This window comes from Melanerpes formicivorus, unplaced genomic scaffold (genome assembly GCF_026170545.1).
Source record: "Melanerpes formicivorus ecotype bairdi unplaced genomic scaffold, bMelFor1.0.p_v2 SCAF_316, whole genome shotgun sequence".
Taxonomy (NCBI): Eukaryota; Metazoa; Chordata; class Aves; order Piciformes; family Picidae; genus Melanerpes; species Melanerpes formicivorus.
Window position 1 is genome coordinate 64,258 of NW_027142668.1, and position 22,763 is coordinate 87,020.

The following is a 22,763-nucleotide window of genomic DNA, read 5'->3' on the forward strand; positions in this document are numbered from 1 at the left end:
ATTGTTTTTTAAGTAAAATCAGGGGACATGAACAACCTAACAGTGTCTGTAATCAGCCTGCTGTTTACTTCACCTTTTGTAACTACTTCTCATTTGGTTTCACATTTTTGTTCGAAGAAGATGTGTATTTCTTAAAGGTGTTTTTAAAAAATGGATCAAATCTTGGAAGTTTAGAGTAGTAGCCTCTCCCAAATTCGTTAGCCTGGACAGAGCCATCACCCATCCTAAATAATGACACTTGGGTGGGCTGGACTTGCCACTGAGCCTGGAAGGCCCCATTTACAGCACAAATTGGCCACCTTTGATTTTAGCCAGAGTCATGGCCAAACCCGGGGGCTCACCATGGAAGTGGAAGGCTGGTGGCGAGGGGTGAGGGGTGACGGAGGTGCTAGGGACATGAGGGACACTGGGGTGTGGGGCTACACAGGGTGGGGAAGCTGCAGGGAGTGGCCGGCCAGCCGTTATGACCGATGCCCCGCGGGGATGCGTAAGCGGCCGCGTTACCGTGGACACATCCAAACACTTGTGCCGACCACGGCAAGGGCCGCCGTCAGAGGGCGTCCGGATCGGTAAGGATGGAGCCGCCGCTCCGCTTCTCTCGGCACAGCTCTGCCCCTTGCGGGCTAACCAGGGTAATCTGCGTCTCCCGAGCTAGCGCTAGCCTCTCTCCTTCCAGGGGAGGTGGCCCTGGGAAGGAACGGAGGGCTCCTGCCCAATCCGTCTACCTCCATGTTTAACGGGTTGGGGAGTAACGACCGAGCAGCTTTTGCTTATCTTCACCTCACCCAAATTCACATCCCAGACACAGCACGTTCTAGGGAAACCAATACATTTAGTCCAATCATCTCCTCTGCCACCTAGCCCAAATCCCCTCTTCCTTTCTGTCGCCAAAATTCAACCGCTTTAGATGTCAGCCATACACTCAGCTGTCTCATCTCCAACTGCAGATTCCCAGGTTCACAGATTGGCTTGGAAGGGACCCTCAAAGATCACCTTGTCCAGCCTGCTGCAGCAAGCAGGGACACCTCCAAATAGATCAGGCTGTCCCCTCCCTGCAGCTTCCCCACCCCATGGAACCGCACATCCCAGTACCTCCATGGCCCCAGCATCTTCCCCACCGTTTGTCCCTAGCAACCACTGCCTGCCACCGCCCCTCCACTTGCAATGTGCTCAGCGATTCAGTCTCGTGACAAATGAGTAAGGACCTTACCTAAAACCCTTTTCTAAACCTATTTTACAATTTCATTTTATTTTTTTAAATCATGTGCATCAGGTTGTGTTTGGGTCCTGCTGAACAGCAGGGGTCCAAGGTGGGCAGAAATTACTCCTTGCACTCAGTGGTCTTAGATACAAGTGGTAGCAAGAAGGGTTATTATGAATAGGGACTTCCCTTCTGGTATTATATACAAGTAAGACACCTTCCAGCAGGTTCAGTTTCTTCTGTTTGGGAAATATTGAACTAAAAGTATTCTCAGGGAGGTGAGTAAGGTCTGAGCTGGAATTACTAAGATGCTGTGAAACTCTGGAAGTGAGAAGCTGATCTGCCGTGGGCATCCTTTATGTCTCTGAGCAGGATGCATTTCTCTGTGCCTCATTTCCTCATCCACATTTTCATGCAAAGGATACTTCTGTCCTCTGCTTGGCCTATTTCAAAATGTCTTTGACAATGAACATGTAGAAGTATAATAGCAACCTGGTCTCAGACTGCATCATTTCATTCTATTGCAATAACAGTAATAAATGTGCTAAGCACAAACAATGTGCTCGCTGTAGAAATAGATTTAATACATTTAACTGGGTTTTGAAATTGGTTCTCCACGGATGGACACCCATTCTTGTTTAGACCAGAAGTGGCAGCTCAGATGGTGCTTTGGAAGATGATAGAATACCTGTCATCATCCTACTAGGACAAAGTGGAGAAGGAACATTAGATTCCCACTCCAGGCTGTGAAAAGAATATTCTTTGTTTTTTTCAGGTACTTGAATTTTATTTCATTGTTTCCTTCTCTTAATTTAATTTAATAATACCTTCCAAATCTATTTATCCAAATGTGTCTGTTTTGTGCTCGGGGAAATACAATCTGAAAAGAAAATGTAACTTTGGTTTTTTTTCTCCAGTAAAGTTAGAAGAATGAAAGGCAACTGATTGTAAAAAACTGCCACTTAATGTCATCTTGTTTCCTGATAAAATACCTGCTAAAGCATTTCCAGTAATCATTCCTTGAAACAAAGCAGAGCTTTCCTGGCTAATGAATAGAGATACATTTATTCATATATAGGATGTTCATCCTTCTGATTCCTTTGTGGTTCACAAATATTAGTAAGCTGATCCGTGTGGCACTGAAAAGAAGTGAAGTCATATTAGCCCCAAGAGGCACAGAAATCGCATGATCTGCCCAGTTTTACCAGACAGATCCATGTCAAGTGTCATTAGAATGAAAACATTTCAGCAGTTGTTCTTATCACAGTACCTCACCGATAAAAACCTGCCTGTGTCACCCAATATTACTAACCTTAGACATTAAACATCCTCAGGCAGGCAACAGGAATATCTAACTAGATGAAAATGGTATCCTGTTCATTTACAAACACATTCTTTGACTTCTTTCCCTTTCATTTCCTGAGCCTTTATATGATACTTGAGTTATATTTCCAAGCATTTGCCTGCAGCCATGTTATTTTAAACTAACACTGAGGTTGTCATCTAATTGCATACCTTCAAGAACCGGAATTGTAAGCAGCCTGCTAAACAAGATGAGGGCTGCTGCATTTCAGGGTGGCCACACTGCTCATTTTGTCCCTGCACTGGTTTCAGGAACTAGAATACTGTATTACATTACATTAGAATCAATACATGAAGTCTTTTATCAGGTATGTTCTCTTTATGGTGCCTAGGCCTTAAAAGGTCATTAGTGACATCTGTGCAAATTGGTGGCATTGCCAGGACATCCAAGCTTAAGCTTGCAAAACTATTTAGGAATCACAGATGAAACCCTGGGGTGACCGTATTCAGATGTGACCCCTGACAAACTTTTAGGGGCATTCTCTGGACACCAGTAAAAGTGAGGCCTTTAGAATGTTTTGCATCAGCTTTTCTCTAACAAATTCATTAGGGCTTTTGCCAGCTGACTGAAATGCTAAGCATGGCCAACAATATGCAAACTCCAATTTTCTTGCTGTTTTGAAAGAATATGCAGAAAATTGAATGTAAAATATATGCTGCATTTGCATTTCCTCATCCTAACTATAAGCTCCAGCTCTGTAACTGCTTGTTTGCATGGCTAATGTTATGTGACTCGGATACTACTCACTCCTATAAAATGCAGAGGCTGCATGTGTGTGTTTGCAGGACTGTGACCACGAGGAATACTCGCTCAATGTAGTAACTACCAGCTGAAAAACCAAATAAAAATCCACTCTAATTGTGCCCATTTAGAGTCAAAGATTGAAAAATAGCTTAAATATGGTATTTTGGAATGGAAATTTTATACAAAGTCTGCAGGCTGTGGAATTCTGTTAGCTCTTCAGTCCCTCTGTAACGAGGCTATTACACAGCATCACTCAGAATGAGGTTGAAAATAATGCAGCTGCTCTTGCAGCTGCAGCAAGAACTCAGAGAAGCCAGGATGCAAAGCAGGCCTTGCTCAAAGTCCCTGCCTTTGGCCTTCTCTTGTGGGCTTTTTCTTCCCCTTATTTATTAGCTTCATTCCAGCATCCTCTGAGATGATGTCTTGCTGGAAATAACTGAGGGGTAAAGCTTTAATGGCTTTACTTAGCCTCACCAATGAAAAACCTGAAATCCACTGCTTTCTGCAAACTCTGACAGCAGCAAGTGCTGGGTTTGTTGGGTTTTTTTCCCAAATGAACTCATCAGGGTTGGTTCACAATAAGACAGTAATGGTCAAAACTAAAATACAGCCATAAAAAAGGCAGCAAGGTATTTGACAGTTAGGTATACAGGTATGCAAGAGCACCTTCCTGCTCCTGGGATTTAAAAAGACATTTATGCCCTTGGGCAGGAACTGATGAACTGTTGGGCTCCCACCTCAAAATGTTTGTCTGTCAGGTGGCTTGCAGGCAGGTTTGCAGAGAGGTACAAGTGCAGCACTCAGCCTTAGGCTTCCTTTTTCACAACATATGGACGGTGACAGGAATGGACTGCAGCAGCAGATTGCTGAGCCCTGGCTAAACCCACTTTGGGATTTTGGTAACCCCAGAGAGATTTGCAACCATCCTCACCCCGTTTCCTAACTCTCAAGTTTGGGGTGAATAACTGACACCTTGGTTCTTGTTGGTTCTTTCATGGACAGGTTGATACTGGGTAAAACCAGTTTTAAATCATTTTGAAACAAAGCTTTGCACACAACTGAAAACCAAGGTGAATAAATGACGTCACCCAGCCTTTCACAGACACCTTGCAAGACCTTCAGAAGCATAGCTCCCAGGGCAATTGACAACAGCAGATGATACAAAGAAGTAAAGCACCATCATTCACCTCCCAAATCTGGATGTACCATAGACTGTTAATTCAATAGATCTGGTTAGTGGCCCAAAGTGACACATCCTCAGGATACAAAAGCAATGGTAAACCTTTCCTCCTGCTCATATCTAAATTTCAGAGCTAAGAGAACCCCTTGGAAGGTCTCTTCTAATGGCAAGGTTCCTAACGGGATGTTTGCATCCCAGATGGACCATACCAAACAATTCCCAAGTTTCTCCTGCCAAAATCAACTGGATCAAAGGAATTTGAGACAGTTTTCTTTCGACTGATGTAACGTCTTCACCACCTTAACACACATCAATATTCAGGTTGCAATACCTTGCATCCATTGGAGCTTTGCAGAATTTTCTCAGGGAGGTCATCAAAGCAAACATGAGAGTAGTGTAACTGAAAGGTTACAAAAGCATGGGCTACAGAATCAGCGTTGGTCTGTGGCAGCATTGGCTCCTGCCCCAATGCAGTTTACAGGAAATAAAGGTGAGAAGCAACCACACATTTCATAAAATGGACAAAAACATCTCAGAAGCAGCTGCTGGATCAGACTTTTTGTGGTTGTTTTTCCAGGGGCTCAAAACTGCCACTGGGTTTTCCTTAGCTGTCACTGCCCTTACAGATGTCTGCTGTCACATATCAGCATGTCAAAGCCCACATTTGCTCACATGTCCTGAATGGGAGATTTGTACCCACAGCAATGGTGCTATGGACCTTTCTATTCATCAAGGCAAGGAAGAAAAATTTCCTTACTGTTCCTGTAGCACTCCAAGGTTAAATTTCATATAGACAAAAATAATGCAGCAGAGGTAAGAAACATTGCCAGAGATTACAAGCATTGCACAAAGGGCAATTTCTTCACTGTAAAATGAAGACACCAAGCTGAAAGAAGAAATTAAAACCAGAAGCCACACTAAAAAACCAAAAGCTGCCAAAGAACTGCCTTGAACGTTCATCTTGAGCTATTTCAGCCAGTCCTTTTTCACAACCTTTTCTTTCCTGCTAACTTTTATGCTACAGCTCTACTGCCTGCACAAAGTTGCTGAATTGAAGCTCTGCCTGTCAGGAGCTCTCATCTGTGCGTGCTTTAGCTCTCAGTTGTTAGTGGATCTGCTTCAGCTTCCACTATTAAACCATTGCATGTCAAATTACAAAGCCATTAGGGTGAAATGCACAGTTGTAATACACAGCTTAAAAAAAACCCATCAGAAACCTCTCTCTACATTTTCTAGGTTTGGAATGATGACTTTGGAAAGGGGTAAAATATTAATATAACCCTCCAATTACTGACATGTGCTTCACCTGGTGTCACAAGTGGTTTATCTTCCCTCCTTTCTTTTTTTCCCCCTTCTCAGGCTGTTTTAGCCTAGGAATATTTCAAGTTCATCATTCTACATGGTGAGAAATGGAATAAGCTTGAGTATTTGCTAAAGCAGCTAGTGAAATAAGGAGGTGGAGAGATTAACTATCCAAATGACTTAGCATTTATTCTGACCCCAAATTTTGCCTCATTCTGTCTAGCAGTATGGCAGAAACACTGCACCTAAACTAAACTCTTATTATGCCATTAACAGAAGGCAATCATAGTGGTGGTATGAAGAAGAGGACTGTAGTGGACAGGTCAATGATAGCTGCCACCATTGTGCTCTGAGTCAGGAGCCAAAGAGGGACTGATGGACAGCCATGACTAACTCCTTTAATATCTCTGCTTAATATCTCTGTGTCCCAGTGGGACTCATAACATTTAATTACTATCTAATGGGAAATTCACCCTCACCCTGTGAGGTATTGTGCCTCCTCAATTTCTCTCACATTGTAGAAGCACAGCACTTCACAGAACTAGTCCCTGCCATGAAAATGAATTAGTTTATGCCTAAATAGGGCTTTCAACATACAGATCATTCTGTATGACAGAGTAGTATTAGATAACAAACCAAGTTATTCAGCTGAATTATGGAGCCATAAGAAAATTATTGTCTCTTATTTTCAATCGAGCAGACTCCATGCCAGATCAGTCCCTGATGATGATGCTTAGGTGGTTTCAGCAGGCTTTACTGCCACCAGAGAAGTTGATTTCTCTTTTTGCTCCTGTGCACTCTGCAGTTTTCACTGCTGTGCAAGGATCTGCTCAATAAAGCCAGTTCTAGGTTTCAGGTTAGCCCTTACCTTTAGTGCACAGCAACTACTAAGACAGCTTGCTGAAGGCAGATAGACAGCCTTGTTGGGTTTTGCACAAACATCTGCTTTAACCATCACTCACTGCAGAGATACCCACGTCTAGAAACAGCTCTGAAAGTTTGAGAGAACTGAGCAGCAGCAGTTCTGCACTTTTTTCCCATGGCATCAGAAAAATCTCAGGTTACAGATGTGTGTATGATTTCACAGACTGTGTATGATTTCACATGCCTGACTGCTTCAGTGCCCTCCCACCAGCTATCAGATTCTTTATTAGCCTCCATAACCCAAGCAGAAGAATTTCAATACTGTTTTTAAGGGTCACTTCAGCAGAAACTTCAAGACAAGTTGTTGGCAGCACAGAAATTCTGTAGCTAACTTGGCAAAAGAGAACTTAGTTTTGTTTCCTGAGGTATAGAGGTATATTGTTTGTGTGGTTTTCTTTGCAAAGATTAATTTCTGACCATAGGAACCTGTTTGTAGTCAAAAGCTTAGAAGAGAATCATTGAATGATGAAGGTTGGAAAATACCTAGGATCAACAGTGATCAGTTTCCACCTTTGCAGACTTGCTAAAATCTTGGGGACAGTGTAAATTTATATCAGTGGAAGATCTGGACTAGGCCTTCAAGATTCCTCATTACTCATTTAGCTGTGGTCTCCACAGACCCCTGCTGCAAGAGCATCCTTATGACAAGAAGAGTGGGAGGTATTTGCCAGAAGCCGCTGTCTGCTCACTTGTTCTCTGCTCACTTGTTCCCTGCATTGTACTCTACCATTTCTACACTTCTTCTGCCATTTAGTGCTCTTACATTGGAAATCAGATACACCAATCATAAAGAATAGCAACACCAAAGAAATAAAAGCCACAACAATAAAAGCCAAGAAAAAAGGACAGTTAATGGCATCTATCTAGGGTGCTTTCCCCTACAGGGAAGCAGAGCAATATGGAAGGACATTCTGAAGGAAGAGAGCCCCTTAGTCCACTACAATTCACTTTGCAGCTTGATATGACGGCCTCTTAAAACCTTTTCTTATCTCAGAGCCCTACTTGCTGACTTCTTTTTCTTCTTTCCATTCTCATGCCTTCCTTTTCTTGCTGTTACTGCTTTTGGTTGACTTTGATTTGTTTTCTCTGTTGTTACCAGAGCAAAGAATTAGTTAAATGAAGAAAGATGTGAGATTTTTTTTATCAACTAAAATTAGTGACTTAGAAAGCCTGAGAACTGACTGGCCACATTTATGTACCACACACCTTCATTCTAGTTACATAGCTAGTGTAAATGAAAGGAAGGATTGCTACCAACATTGTATTTGTTCAGCTGGAGTGGTCCTAATTAGGAGGTTGGATGTGGCAGCTGATATTTTACTATAAAATTTTTACTGTTTACTATTTAATATATAAAACATCACAAGAGGCAGCAGTGGAATATTGCACAAGGGAAGCAGAAACATCTACAGCTACAATGGTAGCTCTCATCTAACACATCTCTTCTCGACTAACCTCAGCTAATGAGCAGAGCTTCAGGGACAGTAAGGTGACACCCACCACAGGTGGTGACCAGCAACTAGGGCTGGGTTAGATTGTGCTAACTGGTTTGTCTGATATAGCTAGAGCAAGAAGAGCATCTGTATCTTCAGACACATCTTCTTATGTGTTTCATCTACGTGCTGTGCAAGGTGTCAGGCACCTGCTTTGCTGTGGATCTGATGGCTGATCTATTTTGTGTACTGCATAAGAGGTAATAGAAGTCAGCACAGATCTGCTGATGCCTCCTTTAGGTTTGGGCTTTCCTACATTCTGGTCCCATAGGAGTGTGATTACTTTGTGAAGCGAGAGAGTGCTCTCTTCTGTACTGCAAGTTCTCCTTCAATTCCTGCCTCATCCTGGAAGCAGGACTGCCCAGAGCTGTTCTGAGATGCAGACCTCTTCATAGCACATTGGCAGATCTAATCAAGCCCACAGCAGTCTGAGGTAACCCTCCTAAACCAAACTTTGCCCCTCTGCACTCCTTCTTCACAAGTACTTAGCTCCTACCATTTCAAAGCAATCTTTTCAGAAAATCAAGAGTTCTTCATCTCCTTCAGAACGAGAACAAGTAGGGCACTTGGACATTTGCTTTGGAATCTCTTCCAAAATTGCCTTCTTGTCTTCCCAACAGCATTAGGAAATATTGCAGTTCCCCCCTAAAGAATCTCTCAAGCCTTTGCAGCACACCTCGGCTGCAGGACCGACCTCTGCACTCCTTGTCATTTAGGGATTACCCTAAACTCACTGCTCTGTTTCTGCCTTAGGCACACACACGCACCCTTGTGCCTCACACGGAGGAATTATTTGTTCCCACAACTCCAAGTTTCAGGAGCCTTCTGTAGCAACCTTTGCCATTTAAAAATCTCCGGGTTAGCTCCCTCTCTCCTCTCAGCGGCCCTTCCGCTATGAAAACGAGCTGCTCTGCTCCCGCCGTGCTGCTGAGCTGCTGAAGGCAGGGGAGGAAGGCTGGCCAGGCTTCACATCCCCGACAGACTCGGCGCTGACCTTTTTTTCCTCACTGACAATGCGGGGCTTTGTGCTAATGGCACGACATCATCACGCAGAGCTGAAATGCCTTCCCTGCTGTCTCTTTTGCCTCTCAGTAATTTTCTCCCACACTTCTGGAGGAAGTATTTCACTGGGAGGGAGTGCAAGGAAGACAGCTGCACAGTGCCTAAAAAAACATATGCAGAAAACAACCTCAATTTCTCTCCATTTTTTCCTCAGTCACTCTAGTTACCAACCACATACTCTGAGCCCTCACTATGTACTGCATTCTCCTTTTCTATCTTCCAAGCCGAGACCACTGATGACTCTTCTGTATTTGCTTTGCCTCACTGTCCTGAGATAGGCTGCTGAGAAGATTCTGTCTCCTTCTTGAGTTTGAATTCTAATCCTAGTTGTTAACCTACTCTCCTTTTAAGGCTCTAATGTGTTGGGTTTTTTTCCCAAAGAACTTGTTAGTAAGATCCTTGTGCATCTCCACAGCAATAAATATCTACCTGAGGTGCTTAATTTGGTGTTAAATTGCTTGCAGTTAACTATATTATTATCATCATAGTAAAAAAGTTTTGAAATAATACTTTAAAGAACACATGGAGGGGAAGAACCTCCAAAGAAATGGGGGGTTAGCTCTCTTGTGAGATTGGCTCAGCTGTTTCAGTGAGTACTAAAACCTTTCAAGATGCTGCCTTGAAGCTTCAAACAACTGCCTTCATGCTGGTTATAGATTGGCAGCCATGTGCCAAAGCGCAGTCTTGACTAAATCAATGTCTATGATGGGATTTCTCCAGAGAAGTCAGGAAGAGCAAAATTTTCCATGTTCTGCCCATCTTCTTCTCCTTTCCTGTGCCTGACATATTGTGTACTCCTGGCTCATGGTACCTATTGCCAGCCTGCTTCAGTGCCTAATGAAATGGATTAGCTCAGACCCCAGGTATTTCTGGGAAACTGCTTACCCTAAGCTGGTTTAGTTCACAGAGAAATGCAGTAGGAGCTGGAGAAGTAGAGGAGAAGGGTGGCATGGAGCAGCTGGGGGAAGCAGCCTCTAAAATCACTCAAGCTAGATCTATAGGTCCAGGGCTGTCTATATCCTTACTTCAAGAAAGGCAAGCAAGAAGAGTAAGACAGACAAAACATGGAGTGAAGAATGGGAAAAGATTCAGCAAAGCAAGGAAGCAGAGCTCATTACTGTTCAAGACTACCCAAAATTGGCAGATACAGGCATTTATCTATTTTCTTCCCCCTCTCCCCCAAATCAATGCCCAACTATTTCATGGAAGACTTCCTGGACAGAGCAGTGATCTTCATGCTGGTCTTTCTTTCCTGCATGTAAGCAGTGTTCAAGAAGGAAATAACGACCACTTCATTAATGTCTTGTGAAAACTTCTCTTGATTATTTTAATTGCATTTCCTATTTCTTTTTGCACATTATCCCTACAGACATTGTGTCTTCCAACCCAGATTTGTTTCTTACATTGTGTTTCTGTCATATTTGGCCTTCATTCCAGTTAACTTCCATAAGCTATAGAATAATAGAAAACAAAGAGTGTTGTGTTACTCTGCACAACAGCAAGCCAAAGCTTACTGCCTCTGTGTAAGTGCCCAGGGAATTGCTTATCTGATAGCTGTGAACAGTAATTAATAATACAGTTTAAGATTTCTCTTATGCCTATAGCCTAATGAGATTAGTGCTCTGTTGTACTCAGCACCACATAAACAATTAAAATGTTGAGTTTCAGCCTCCAAGAGCAATTAGGACTAGATGGTTAAATCCCTGCAAAGTGCTATGAATAAACTGTAATTACCCTTGCCAAATTTCAGCCCAGAGCCCAACTGATTATGATTGTTTTTATAAACAAGTTAAATATAGTGAGGGGAAACTAGTGTTTAGAGAGGAAGTGCTGACAAAACCTTTACTGCAGCAATGTGGACAATGCAGCTGGAATAATGGCAAGTGTGCCCTTATCACAGCAAGAGAAATGGAAGGAGTTCAGATCTTGCACTGAATGAGCCATTACAGTCAGCATGGCTTTGCCAAGGGCAAATCCTGCCTGACCAACCTGGTGGCCTTCTATGAGCAGGTGACAAAATTAATAGATGAGGGGAGAGCAACTGATGTCATTTACCTGGACCTGAGCACAGCCTTCGACACTGTCCCACACCACATCCTGGGCTCCAGGCTGGTGACACATGGGTGTGAGGGGTGACCACTAGATGGATAAGGAACTGGCTTGATGGCCACACCCAAAGAGTGGCTGTCAATGGCTCCATGTCCCAGTGGAGGCCAGGGACAAGCAGAGTCCCTCAGGGATCAGTCCTGGGACCAGGCTTGTTCAACATCTTTGTGGCTGCCATGGACAGTGGCACTGAGTGCACCCTCAGCAAGTTTGCTGATGACACCAAGCTGTGTGGTGCAGCAGACAGCTGGAGGGAAGGGAGGCCATCCAGAGGGACCTGGACAGGCTGGAGAGGTGGGCACAAGCCAACCTCATGAAGTTCAATAAGAGCAAGTGCAGGGTCCTGCATCTGGGTCGAGGCAATCCCAGGCACAAATACAGGCTGGGCAGGCACTGGCTGGAAAGCAGCCCTGAGGAGAGAGACTTGAGGGTACTGGTGGACAAAAAGCTCAACAGGAGCTCTCAATGTGCACTTGCAGCCCACAAAGCCAATCAGATCCTGGGCTGCATCAGGAGAAGTGCGGCCAGCAGGTCGAGGGAGGTGATTCTCCCCCTCTGCTCAGCTCTGCTGAGACCCCACCTGAAGGTTGTCTTAGATATCTAAGGAAATCAACAGACAAAGGCAGATTTCAAAATACAAATGACTGATCTCACGTCCCTTTGGCATCTATATTCGCTGTCAGGCAAGCCTCTCCATTGGAAGAGATGTGGTTTCCTTACTGACAGCCTGTGACAGTCTAATAAGTTTGTCTCTCTCTATGTGAGTCAACAAAGATAAAAGTGATAGCAGAGCCACTGGAAAGAAGGTGGAAAGAATCCTGTCCACCAATCCTGGATGCAAATCAGCTTGTGATTGCATCGTGATAACACGGGACTACAACAATGGACCCAAGGAATTCCTGAGGGACAATACTACATACCTAAGGACTAAAAAACTGTATAAAAGACTTGAGCAACTACTGGTTTGTAGAGAGAAACAAAGGAGAGAAACAGAGGAGAAAAACGGGGAGAAAAATGGAGATGAAGAAAAACACAGGAGACGGGCCAGGCCGCTGAGAAGCCGGGACAATGCTGCTCCGGAGAACAGAAGCTGCCCGGAGGACCACAGCTCCAGCCCTCTACAGACCCAGGCTGCCCAGAGGAGCCTCAGCACTGTTCCTGTATCAACCCAACATCTCCCCAGAGGACCACAGCTGTTCTCCAGCAAAAGCCTCACCACGGTGTCTCTACAAACCCAACATCTCCTGCAGCACCTTTCCTCCACAGACTTTATCTTGGGGGGGATGAGGGGTGTGGTAATATAATTCCTTTCCTCTTCTATCTCTCGTCCCTCTCTCTCTCTCTCTCTTTATTTTCTCCCTCTCCCTTTCTTATGTCCACTTTCTCTATTTTCTCCCTCTTCCTTTCTTATGTCCACTTTATTTATGTAATAAATAGTCTAGCTGTTGATACTTTGGCCTCGTTTGTGCCATTAATTTCACAACACGGGAATATTTAAAAGAACTGTGTCTCCGGACCGAGACATCTAATGTCTCCGGACCGTGACATTTAAATGGCGTAGTCGGCAGGATTCCCGTGCAGTGAAAAGTATCACAGCAAAATTATTGCATTTCTGAGAACCCCGAAATGTGTGTGTGTGCCTGAGACGTACTTTTAGTACGAAGCGAGAGTGGAGTCCAGATTCGCGTTTCCACTCGCCCGCGAGGGAAGTGGCCGGAGAAGGACGAAGCGAAATTTTCAGAGAGACTGTGTGGGAGTTCTCAAAAGCTTTAAATGTGTGTGCTTTCTCGGGGAAGATTATCTGGGGTACAACTGTTGGTTTTATAGTGTGACCTCCTCGAGAATCCTCTGTACCCTGCTTTAAATGTGCGTGCTTTCCCGGGGAAGATTATCTGGGGTACAACTGTTGACTTTATAGTGTGACCTCCCCGAGAATTCTCAGTACCCTCTTTTAGGGAACCCAGTGTTGGTGATATTTGTAAAGTGTGGCTTTCCCGAGAAGCCCAGTATTGAAGCAAAAGTTGAGAAACTTCTGCTGGTGTGTGTTCGCTCAGGGAAACAGAGTAACTCTTCCCTAAGAATTACAAGGTTGTTCTAGTGTAACAAAAAAAAATTGAGGTACAAAAGCTAAGAAGCTTTTGCAAGTGTGGGTTCTCTCAGGGAAATAGTGTGACTTCCTTGAGAAGCCCAGGTTGTTGTTGTTTTTTCTTGTGTGTGACCTCTCCTGAGAAATCTATTGTGCATTTTTCCTGGAGAAGATTATTTTGGAGTAAGCCTTTTAAAAGTGTACGTTTTTTCCAGGGATGCTTTTGTTGGTACAAATAGTGTTTTGATCTGACTTCCCCGCGAAACTTAGTGCCCTATTAAGAAATGCTTTCTGAAACAAAAGAGATGGCCGGGAGTGAGAAGCTTTTTAACCTTTTAGAAGTTCACGGTGCCCGCCCCTCTGTACAGGTACTTGACTGGGCCCGTGAAAATTGGCATAATTTCCAGAGTGTGGCTGATAGAATTGTGGCCCTGCAGAAAGATGCACGAGCAAAAGCCGGGAAAGGCAAAGGCTTTATTTGTGCGGTTTTAGGTGCCTGTTTAGCCGCCTCAGTGAAGGAGAAAGATGAATGGCATGAACAGGAGAATATAACTATTTCCTCTTTGCAGGACTTAGTTTCGTCACTACAAAGCCATGTTGCCACTTTGAAAGACGTAGTGGCAGATCTTAAAATTCAATTGGAAAAGGAGAGGAGGCAAAATTCGTATTTGGACTCAAAAGAGGGTGTGAATTACTTGGAGTCTGCCCCTATGTGCCCTCGGGCAGAATTGACAGCAGCTAAGGAAGCTGCTGCGCATATCAGACCTCTCATTAAAACTGAAGTTTTATATGAGGATGGGGAGGTTACCCCCACTATCACAACCAAAGAAATGCCTTTCTCCTACACTGAATTGGCCAAAATTCGTAAAGAATTTGCACGCTCTGCTGAGGAATCTGAGGTGGAATATGTCTGGCGAGTTTCAAAAACTGGAGGTGATCAGATTATGTTAACAGAAGCTGAAGCCATGGGCTATTGGGGTGATAATGTTTTTCTAACTACAAAAAACAGAAGTGGACCCTGGAGTCTTACGCAAAGAGCTGCCTATTGGGCAGGGGGGTTTGATCCAAAGGAGAGGGGTGAACCCCTAATTCTGCGGGGAGGGATGAATCAGATAATGGAGAATGTGCAAAAAGCTGCATGCCTGCAGATGATATATGAAAGGGAACTAAAACATCATTTTGAATCCCCTCTTTCTATCCTGGTGGATGCAAACAGAATGACTCCTTTGATCAGAGGCCTCTCTGACTTGCTTAAAATAAGAGGTATCCAGCTTCAAAAAGAAATAGCTAATACCCCACTTTCTTCCAGGACATGGCAAGATGTGGGGAGGGAATTATTAGATTATGCTAGGCAGTATAGTGTACCTGAGGAAATGAAAAAACCTCAAACTAGAGGCTTGAGACATGTGAAAATGACTCACCCACCAAGCCCCCAGGGCCAGATGCGCTGTATTCCTAGTAGGCACCTGGCTGGGGGCAGGGAACACTTGAATACCCGGCAATATTGGTGGGGCGTGGGTCGGGAGAAAGGTATTCCAAAAGAAGTGGTTGATGGGGTAGCCACGAGACAATTACGAATCATTGTGCAATGTTGGCCCGAGCCTAAAAAGAGGGCTGAGGTCACTGCTCCCCTCTTGGTGGGACCATTTGATGAGGGGAGGGATATGGCCCCCAGGGCAACTAAGGGCTTCACTTCCCAGCGGTGAATTGGGGGGTGAAGCATGAGTCAGGAGATCACCAAAAAATTGTACTTGGTTTGGAAAAAGGCCTTTGTTTGTGTTTAGCTTGGCTTTGAGAGAACCTGAAACAATCAACGATACTTACAGGCCCATTCAAAGTAATTATCACCTGAGAGATACTTACAGGCCCATTCAAAGTAATTATCACCTGAGAGGGTGGCTCTGAATGGTAACCTGGAAATACCAGTTTTGTATGTTTCAAGGTTGTGTTTCTTATTTGTGTTTCTTATTTAAGTTCTAATGCTAAATTTAAGTTCTAATGCTGAAGACTACCTGATGTATTGTCAGAAGGACTTGTCTTGCTACAATATGGAAGACTTCTCAAGTTTTGCATCACAGAAGACATCTCTTCAAGGACTGTACTTTCCATAACCCCGCAGACATTCAGATCTGGACTGAAGCTCTCACTTCAATTCCAAACTGAAGGACTGACGGGGTGGGGGGGTATGGGTTTGTTTGTTCTCCTGGCTTCCAGGAGGAACAAGGATGCTTTCACCTTGTGTAATTACCTGGTTTAATTTTGTTATATTTTCTTAGCATTGTCAATCTTGTATAAATCCCTGTTGTATACAGTGATTCAACATGTAGTGTCCAACATGCAGTTTGTGTCTAATGATGGTGTACAACAGATTTGTGCTGTTAGCCAATCAAAACTTATGTCTATTGCAAAAATTGTTTAAAACTTCTTTCCTTCCTTTTCCACTTCTTTCCTTTCTTTCCTTTCTTTCTTCCTTTTATCTTTGATTGACGGGGTGGTGTGACAGTCTAATAAGTTTGTCTCTCTCTATGTGAGTCAACAAAGATAAAAGTGATAGCAGAGCCACTGGAAAGAAGGTGGAAAGAATCCTGTCCACCAATCCTGGATGCAAATCAGCTTGTGATTGCATCGTGATAACACGGGACTACAACAATGGACCCAAGGAATTCCTGAGGGACAATACTACATACCTAAGGACTAAAAAACTGTATAAAAGACTTGAGCAACTACTGGTTTGTAGAGAGAAACAAAGGAGAGAAACAGAGGAGAAAAACGGGGAGAAAAATGGAGATGAAGAAAAACACAGGAGACGGGCCAGGCCGCTGAGAAGCCGGGACAATGCTGCTCCGGAGAACAGAAGCTGCCCGGAGGACCACAGCTCCAGCCCTCTACAGACCCAGGCTGCCCAGAGGAGCCTCAGCACTGTTCCTGTATCAACCCAACATCTCCCCAGAGGACCACAGCTGTTCTCCAGCAAAAGCCTCACCACGGTGTCTCTACAAACCCAACATCTCCTGCAGCACCTTTCCTCCACAGACTTTATCTTGGGGGGGATGAGGGGTGTGGTAATATAATTCCTTTCCTCTTCTATCTCTCGTCCCTCTCTCTCTCTCTCTTTTCTCCCTCTTCCTTTCTTATGTCCACTTTCTTTATGTAATAAATAGTCTAGCTGTTGATACTTTGGCCTCGTTTGTGCCTTTAATTTCACAACACGGGAATATTTAAAAGAACTGTGTCTCCGGACCGAGACATCTAATGTCTCCGGACCGTGACACAGCCCCAACAAAATACTGAGCTAGAGTAGCTGTCAGTGCCGTGGACAGACATCTCTTAGCAAAGATTAACCCTCAAATATGCAGAAAGCTGAATCTGCTTAGGACTGATCAGGAAGATCATTCCTGAGAGCTCACAAATTCAGAGCCCCTGACCATAGTGCTGAATTGCCTACCTAGATCCTCCAGCACAGCCATTCATTAGAAGCATTTGACAGGAAATGCTTCCATAAGAAAACCTAGACATTTGAACCAAAGCCTCAGGAAAATACTTAACTGACAAAGAGAATGATTTTCTAAAAGCTTTTCCCTGCAGGTTTTTTTATTGAGGCAGTGATCAGAGTGAGCCTGCCTGAGTTATAACAGTGCTTCCCTTGCACAGCCCAAAGTCACCTTAATCAGTTTGAATACCCAAAAATACAATAGCAGCAGTATGAATCTAGTTGATAGAGCAAAGTTCATTTCAGGTGTTGGTCCACCAGAGAGAGTCCATAAGTGATTAAAGAATTATTGGTCTGTATTTTACAGTTGGTTCTCTGCTACTTTTTACTCCATGGTGGATTATTTTAAAGTTCTTCAGACAGCCTCACAGCAAAACTCTTTGCTCCAGAAAATTTCCCATTCACACTGATATCAAACACACACACATCAGGCATAGGCCTTTGCCTTTGTCAGCCTTCTGGTAAGGAGAAGAGACCACTTCTCTCCTTCAGGGCTCCTCAGTACTATACCACTGCTCAGAGGAAAATTCCTGCAACTTCTACCTGATGTAGACACACAAATCTCATTGTTCTATAGGGCATTCAGTCAACAGCCCATCCAAGGGGCTGTGAAAATCTCCTGTTCCTCCTCCAGAACACAGTCTAGCTATATACTGCAGGACCACATGGAGGGCCATCACAGATCCCCTATGTGACAGCTATGCTGGCATGACATGGCACCAAAATCATCATGGTCACTCCCTCAGCTGGTGCTGGGGCTAGCTGCACTATGTCTGTTGCACTGCACAGTGAAGAGAAATCATCATTTCCTCAATTACCTAGTGCTGAAGCCAGCACTGAAAAATGCAGCTTCCAATCTTTAGGCCATGCTATGGTTTGTTTTAACAAGGGATTGAATGGCTTACAAACAGGTAAAATTGCTGCCAGATGCAAGGACATTAGCCTTTCCCAGCTGCTTTAGTGCTGCCATTCAAAAGAGTTTGCTATCAATAGGATTCCTTTGAGCTCTATTCTGACAAGTGCTGAGCACTATCTGGGAAGGGCCAGTGGTTTTCCATCCCCATTGAACTCAGTAGGAGTTTTGATTGCTCAGCACATTGCTGGAAACATTCTGCTGAAATTCCCTTCAATCACACAATTATCCCCTCACCTCTTGCTCCTTCTTTTACAGTTGTAGAAGGAGGAATAAGTTACTGTAGCAGAACTGCCTGTGGAGAAAAGTTTTCAGCCTGAGGATTGTGAACAAACATCAAAAATCAACAAGTTCCCTGAGTCAGAGCTGGAGACAGCCCTGGCTTAGCCAGGTAAGGGGACAAAGCATGACAAAGATTTGAAAGATTTACACTAAAATTCAGTAGTGATGTGGCCTAAAATGCCTTTGCCTCCTCCCTTTACCCCTTTGTATACATTTCTGCCCACTGCCTAATGTCCCTTGCTGTAACCAGTACAGGTTCACTGCAAGAAACATTCCATCAGCATCTAGGACACCTTCTGGCAGCTTTTACCAGCACAGTAACACATACTGTAGGCTCCTCAATAAAACTCAACAAGTTGCTTATCGTTTCAAACCTGTTTCTGGCTGAACAGAAATGCATTCCTCATGTATCTTTCCTTTGTACAGTCTGTACCTGTAGCCAAGGACATTAAACTGGTGCCAAATGGAGGTCTACTGAACAATACCACAAGGTTAAAGGCCGAGTACTTATGCTTAACAAACCATTCTGAAAGATGACCATCATTAAACTCCTTACAATTAAACTTTTTAGAAGTGATGGAAACACTGAGAATTACCTGTGCCTTCCACCTTTTCACTCTGGAGTCAGCAGAGGCAGATGAAAGTCAACATTTGCTTTGACTCTCAGCACAATTAGGAGTTTAAAATGCAGGTCATGTCACCTTCCCTATTGTACTGGAACGGATGTTGAGAAGAGGTTTATGGACCTAATTCTGCACCTTGTTATGCCAGTCTGGATCTGCTACAGGTTCCCCAAACTGAAAACTAGGCTGTTCATTACTAGGGGAGGGGTGGCTTGCTTCTGAGTAGCAGCACTTCAGTATACTTTGCAGACAGTTTAGGAAGAAATGGCTTTGAACCCAAATTCCCAGCTGAAGCTGGGACTCCACTTGCAGCTCTTCCTACTCTGTAATAAAAATCTGCCTGTTTTTTTAATACCCTCCCCCCCTCCTCTGATGGCAGCTCCTGTGCTTACCAGCTCTCAAAACTCAGGCCATAATGGTTTTTCTACACCCTGCAACAACACACAATGCAAGTCAAAGAGTCACAGAGGTGTGGTTGGGTTTTTCCTTTTTTATTGAAAGCCAGCTTTTTCCTCTCTTGTTGCAGGTGTAAGAGACTGGTACACTGGCACTGCTTAACACAAACAAACAGCCATTACCAAGAGCTACCAAAAATATTTAAGGGGCTTTAACATTTACACAGGAAAGAGTAATTACAGCAAGTCTGATAATTACTAACTATTGAAGAGCTTTCTCTCAGCATGGTGTCCACAATCTGCATGCTTATTCTGGGCATTGCACAGTAGGAGCATTCTTAATTTTCTCTGTTTTCTCCTAGGGCACTTTCATGTTCCAGTGATGGCAGCAATAAGGAAATATAAACTCAGAGCTGCTAGAGTAGACATAGATGAAAAAACACTTGAGAATAGAGAAAACACAGCATCAGAGACGGGCAATGAGTCCATCCCAACACATCTGCCTCATACTTCCATACTGCACCCACAGATTGGAGCAGCAGAAAATAAGGAGAGCATGGAAGTGGCAGAGAAGAGGACAAATGAAAGAGGTGACAATGACAGAGGACAAATGAGGACAAAGCAGAGTGATGACACAGTCCAAGCGAGTCGTAAACGGAAATTAGACGACAGTGAAACTCCAACTGAGCAAAAGGTACAAAAGTTAAACACTGGCAATGAGTCCATCCCAATACCTGGATCTCATGCTCCAATACTTCATCCTGGGGGTGAAGCACCAGAAAACAAGGAGAGAATAAAAATGGCAGAGAAAAGGAGGACAAATCAGAGTGACAATGCAGTCAAAGGGAGTCCTAAACAGAAATTAGACAACAATGAAAAAACAGCTGAGAAAAAAGAAAACACTGCATCAGAGACTGGCAATGAGTCCATCCCAACACTTCTGTCTCATACTCTCATACTTAACCCTAGAGGTGACACATCAGACAATGAGGCGATAATAAAAACGTCAGAGACAAAAAGGACAAATGAAAGAGATGACAATGATGTAAACACATTAGGTCATAGTTTAGAATTAGACAACAATGAAAAAACAGACGAGAAGAGTAGCAATGAGTCCATCCCAAACCCTCCATCTAACACTTTCATATTCATAAAAGAGGAACCTGAGTTAAGAGAAATGTCAGAGGAAAAGGCAACAAGCGAAAGCAGTGATGATGACAACATGACCAGAGCAAATCTTCCATGTGAATTAGTAAACGATAAAACTATGGCTGAACAGGAAGAAATCACTACAGCAGAGAGTGACAATGAGTCCATCCCAACATCTCTTTCTCATACTCTCATACCTTCTCCTGGAAGTGGAGCAGCAGAAAACAAGGAGGTAGCAGAGAAAACGAGCACCAGTGAAAGTGATGAGGATGTAATCTTAGTAAGGGTTACATGGGACTTACAAAACTATAAAAATCCAGCGAAGGAAAAAGAAAACACTACAGCAGAGATGGGCAATGAGTCCATCCCAACACATCTGCCTCATACTTCCATACTGCACCCACAGACTGGAGCAGTAGAAAATAAGAAGAGCATGAAAAAGGCAGAGAAGAGGACAAACAAAAGAGGTGACAATGACAGAGGACAAATGAGGACAAAGCAGAGTGATGACACAGTCCAAGCGAGTCGTAAACGGAAATTAGAAGGCGATGAAACTCCAACTAAGAAAAAGGTAAAAATGTTAAACACTGGCAAGGAGTCCATCCCACCACCTGTGTCTCATACTCCAATACTTTCCCCTGGAAGTGGAGCAGCAGAAAACAAGGAGATAGCAGAGAAAAAGAGGACAAACGAAATAGATGACAATGATGTAAACACATTAGGTCATAATTTTGAATTAGAAAACAATGAAAAAGCAGATGAGAAGAGTAGCAATGAGTCCATCCCAAACCCTCCATCTAACACTTTCATATTCATGAAAGGGGAACCTCAGTTAAGAGAAATGTCAGAGGAAAAGGCAACAAGCGAAAGCAGTGATGATGACGACATGACCAGAGCAAATCTTCCCTGTGAATTACTAAATGATAAAACTATGGCTGAACATGAAGAAATCACTACAGCAGAGAGTGATAATGAGTCCACCCTAACATCTCTTTCTCATACTCTCATACCTTCTCCTGGAAGTGGAGCAGCAGAAAACAAGGAGGTAGCAGAGAAAACGAGCAGCAGTGAAAGTGATGAGGATGTAATCTTAGTAAGGGTTACATGGGACTTACAAAACTATAAAAATCCAGCTAAGGAAAAAGAAATCACTACATCAGAGAGTGATACTGAGTCCATCCCAACATCTCCTTCTCATACTCCGACACTTTCCCCTGGATTTGGAGCAGCAGAAAACAAGGAGGTAGCAGAGACAACGAGCCCCAGTGAAAGTGATGAAGATGTAGGCATAGTAAGTCATAGATGGGAATTACCGAAAACCAAAACAACAGCTAAGGAAAAGGAAATCACTACATCAGAGAGTGATAATGAGTCCATCCCAACAGCTCTTTCTCACACTCCCATACTTTCCCCTGGATGTGGAGCAGCAGAAAACAAGGCAATAGCAGAGAAAATGAACCCCAGTGAAAGTGATGATGATGTAATCTTAGTAAGTGTTACATGGGGCTTACAAAACTATAAAAATCCAGCTAAGGAAAAAGAAAACACTACAGCAGAAAGTGATACTGAGTCCATCCCAACATCTCCTTCTCATACTCCCATACTTCCCCCTGGAAGTGGAGCAGCAGAAAACAAGGAGGTAGCAGAGAAAACGAGCAGCAGTGAAAGTGATGAGGATGTAATCATAGTAAGTCATAGATGGGACTTAACAAAACTATGAAAATCCAGCCAAGGAAAAAGAAAACACTACAGCAGAGAGGGATGATGAGTCCATCCCAACATCTCTCTCTCATATTCCCATACTTCCCCCTGCAAGTGGAGCAGCAGAAAACAAGGAGGTAGCAGAGAAAACAAGCCCCACTGGAAGTGATGATGATGTAATCATAGGAAGTCATAGATGGGGATTACAAAACTATGAAAATCCATCCAAGGAAAAAGAAAACACTACAGCAGAGAGGGATGATGAGTCCATCCCAACACCTCTGTCTCATAATATCACCTTCCCCCTTGGGGGTGGAGCACCAGTACATAAGGAGAGTACACAAATGGCAGAGAAAAAGAGGTCAAATCACAGTGGCGATGCGGACAAAGCAAGTCGTAAACGGAAATCAGAAAACAATGAAACACCACCGAAGAAAAAAGACCTTTGGCATTTTAGAAAGCCTTGAGTTTTATCAGTATCCTGCAAGAAAAGAGTAAAAGAGAGATGCTAAAAAGATGCTTCCTGCAAAGATTTTAAAAGCCAGCATCTGCTGCTCAAATAAAGGACAAGGAGATAACCTCTTCCTACTCCTTTTTCCCTCTACAATATTGAGGGGATTTTATTTGAAAACAATAAATATTCTAGCACTGAGTGAGTAAGATTAGAAAGTGCCATTCTCTTTCGGCTTTGTTTCTCCCCCTACATTCAGGAACGAGGCTTGATGGGGACAAAAACACTTGACACCTGA

At 43.6% G+C, this 22,763-nt stretch overlaps 1 protein-coding gene across 1 annotated transcript; it reads left to right on the top strand.

Moving 5' to 3' along the window:
- The first annotated feature begins 463 nt into the window (after positions 1-463).
- On the top strand, positions 464-22,763 carry LOC137459073 (uro-adherence factor A-like). Its single transcript, XM_068170300.1, has 3 exons — positions 464-569; positions 19,527-22,000; positions 22,725-22,763. The coding sequence occupies exons 1-3, from the start codon at positions 464-466 to the stop codon at positions 22,761-22,763; spliced, it is 2,619 nt and encodes an 872-aa protein (XP_068026401.1).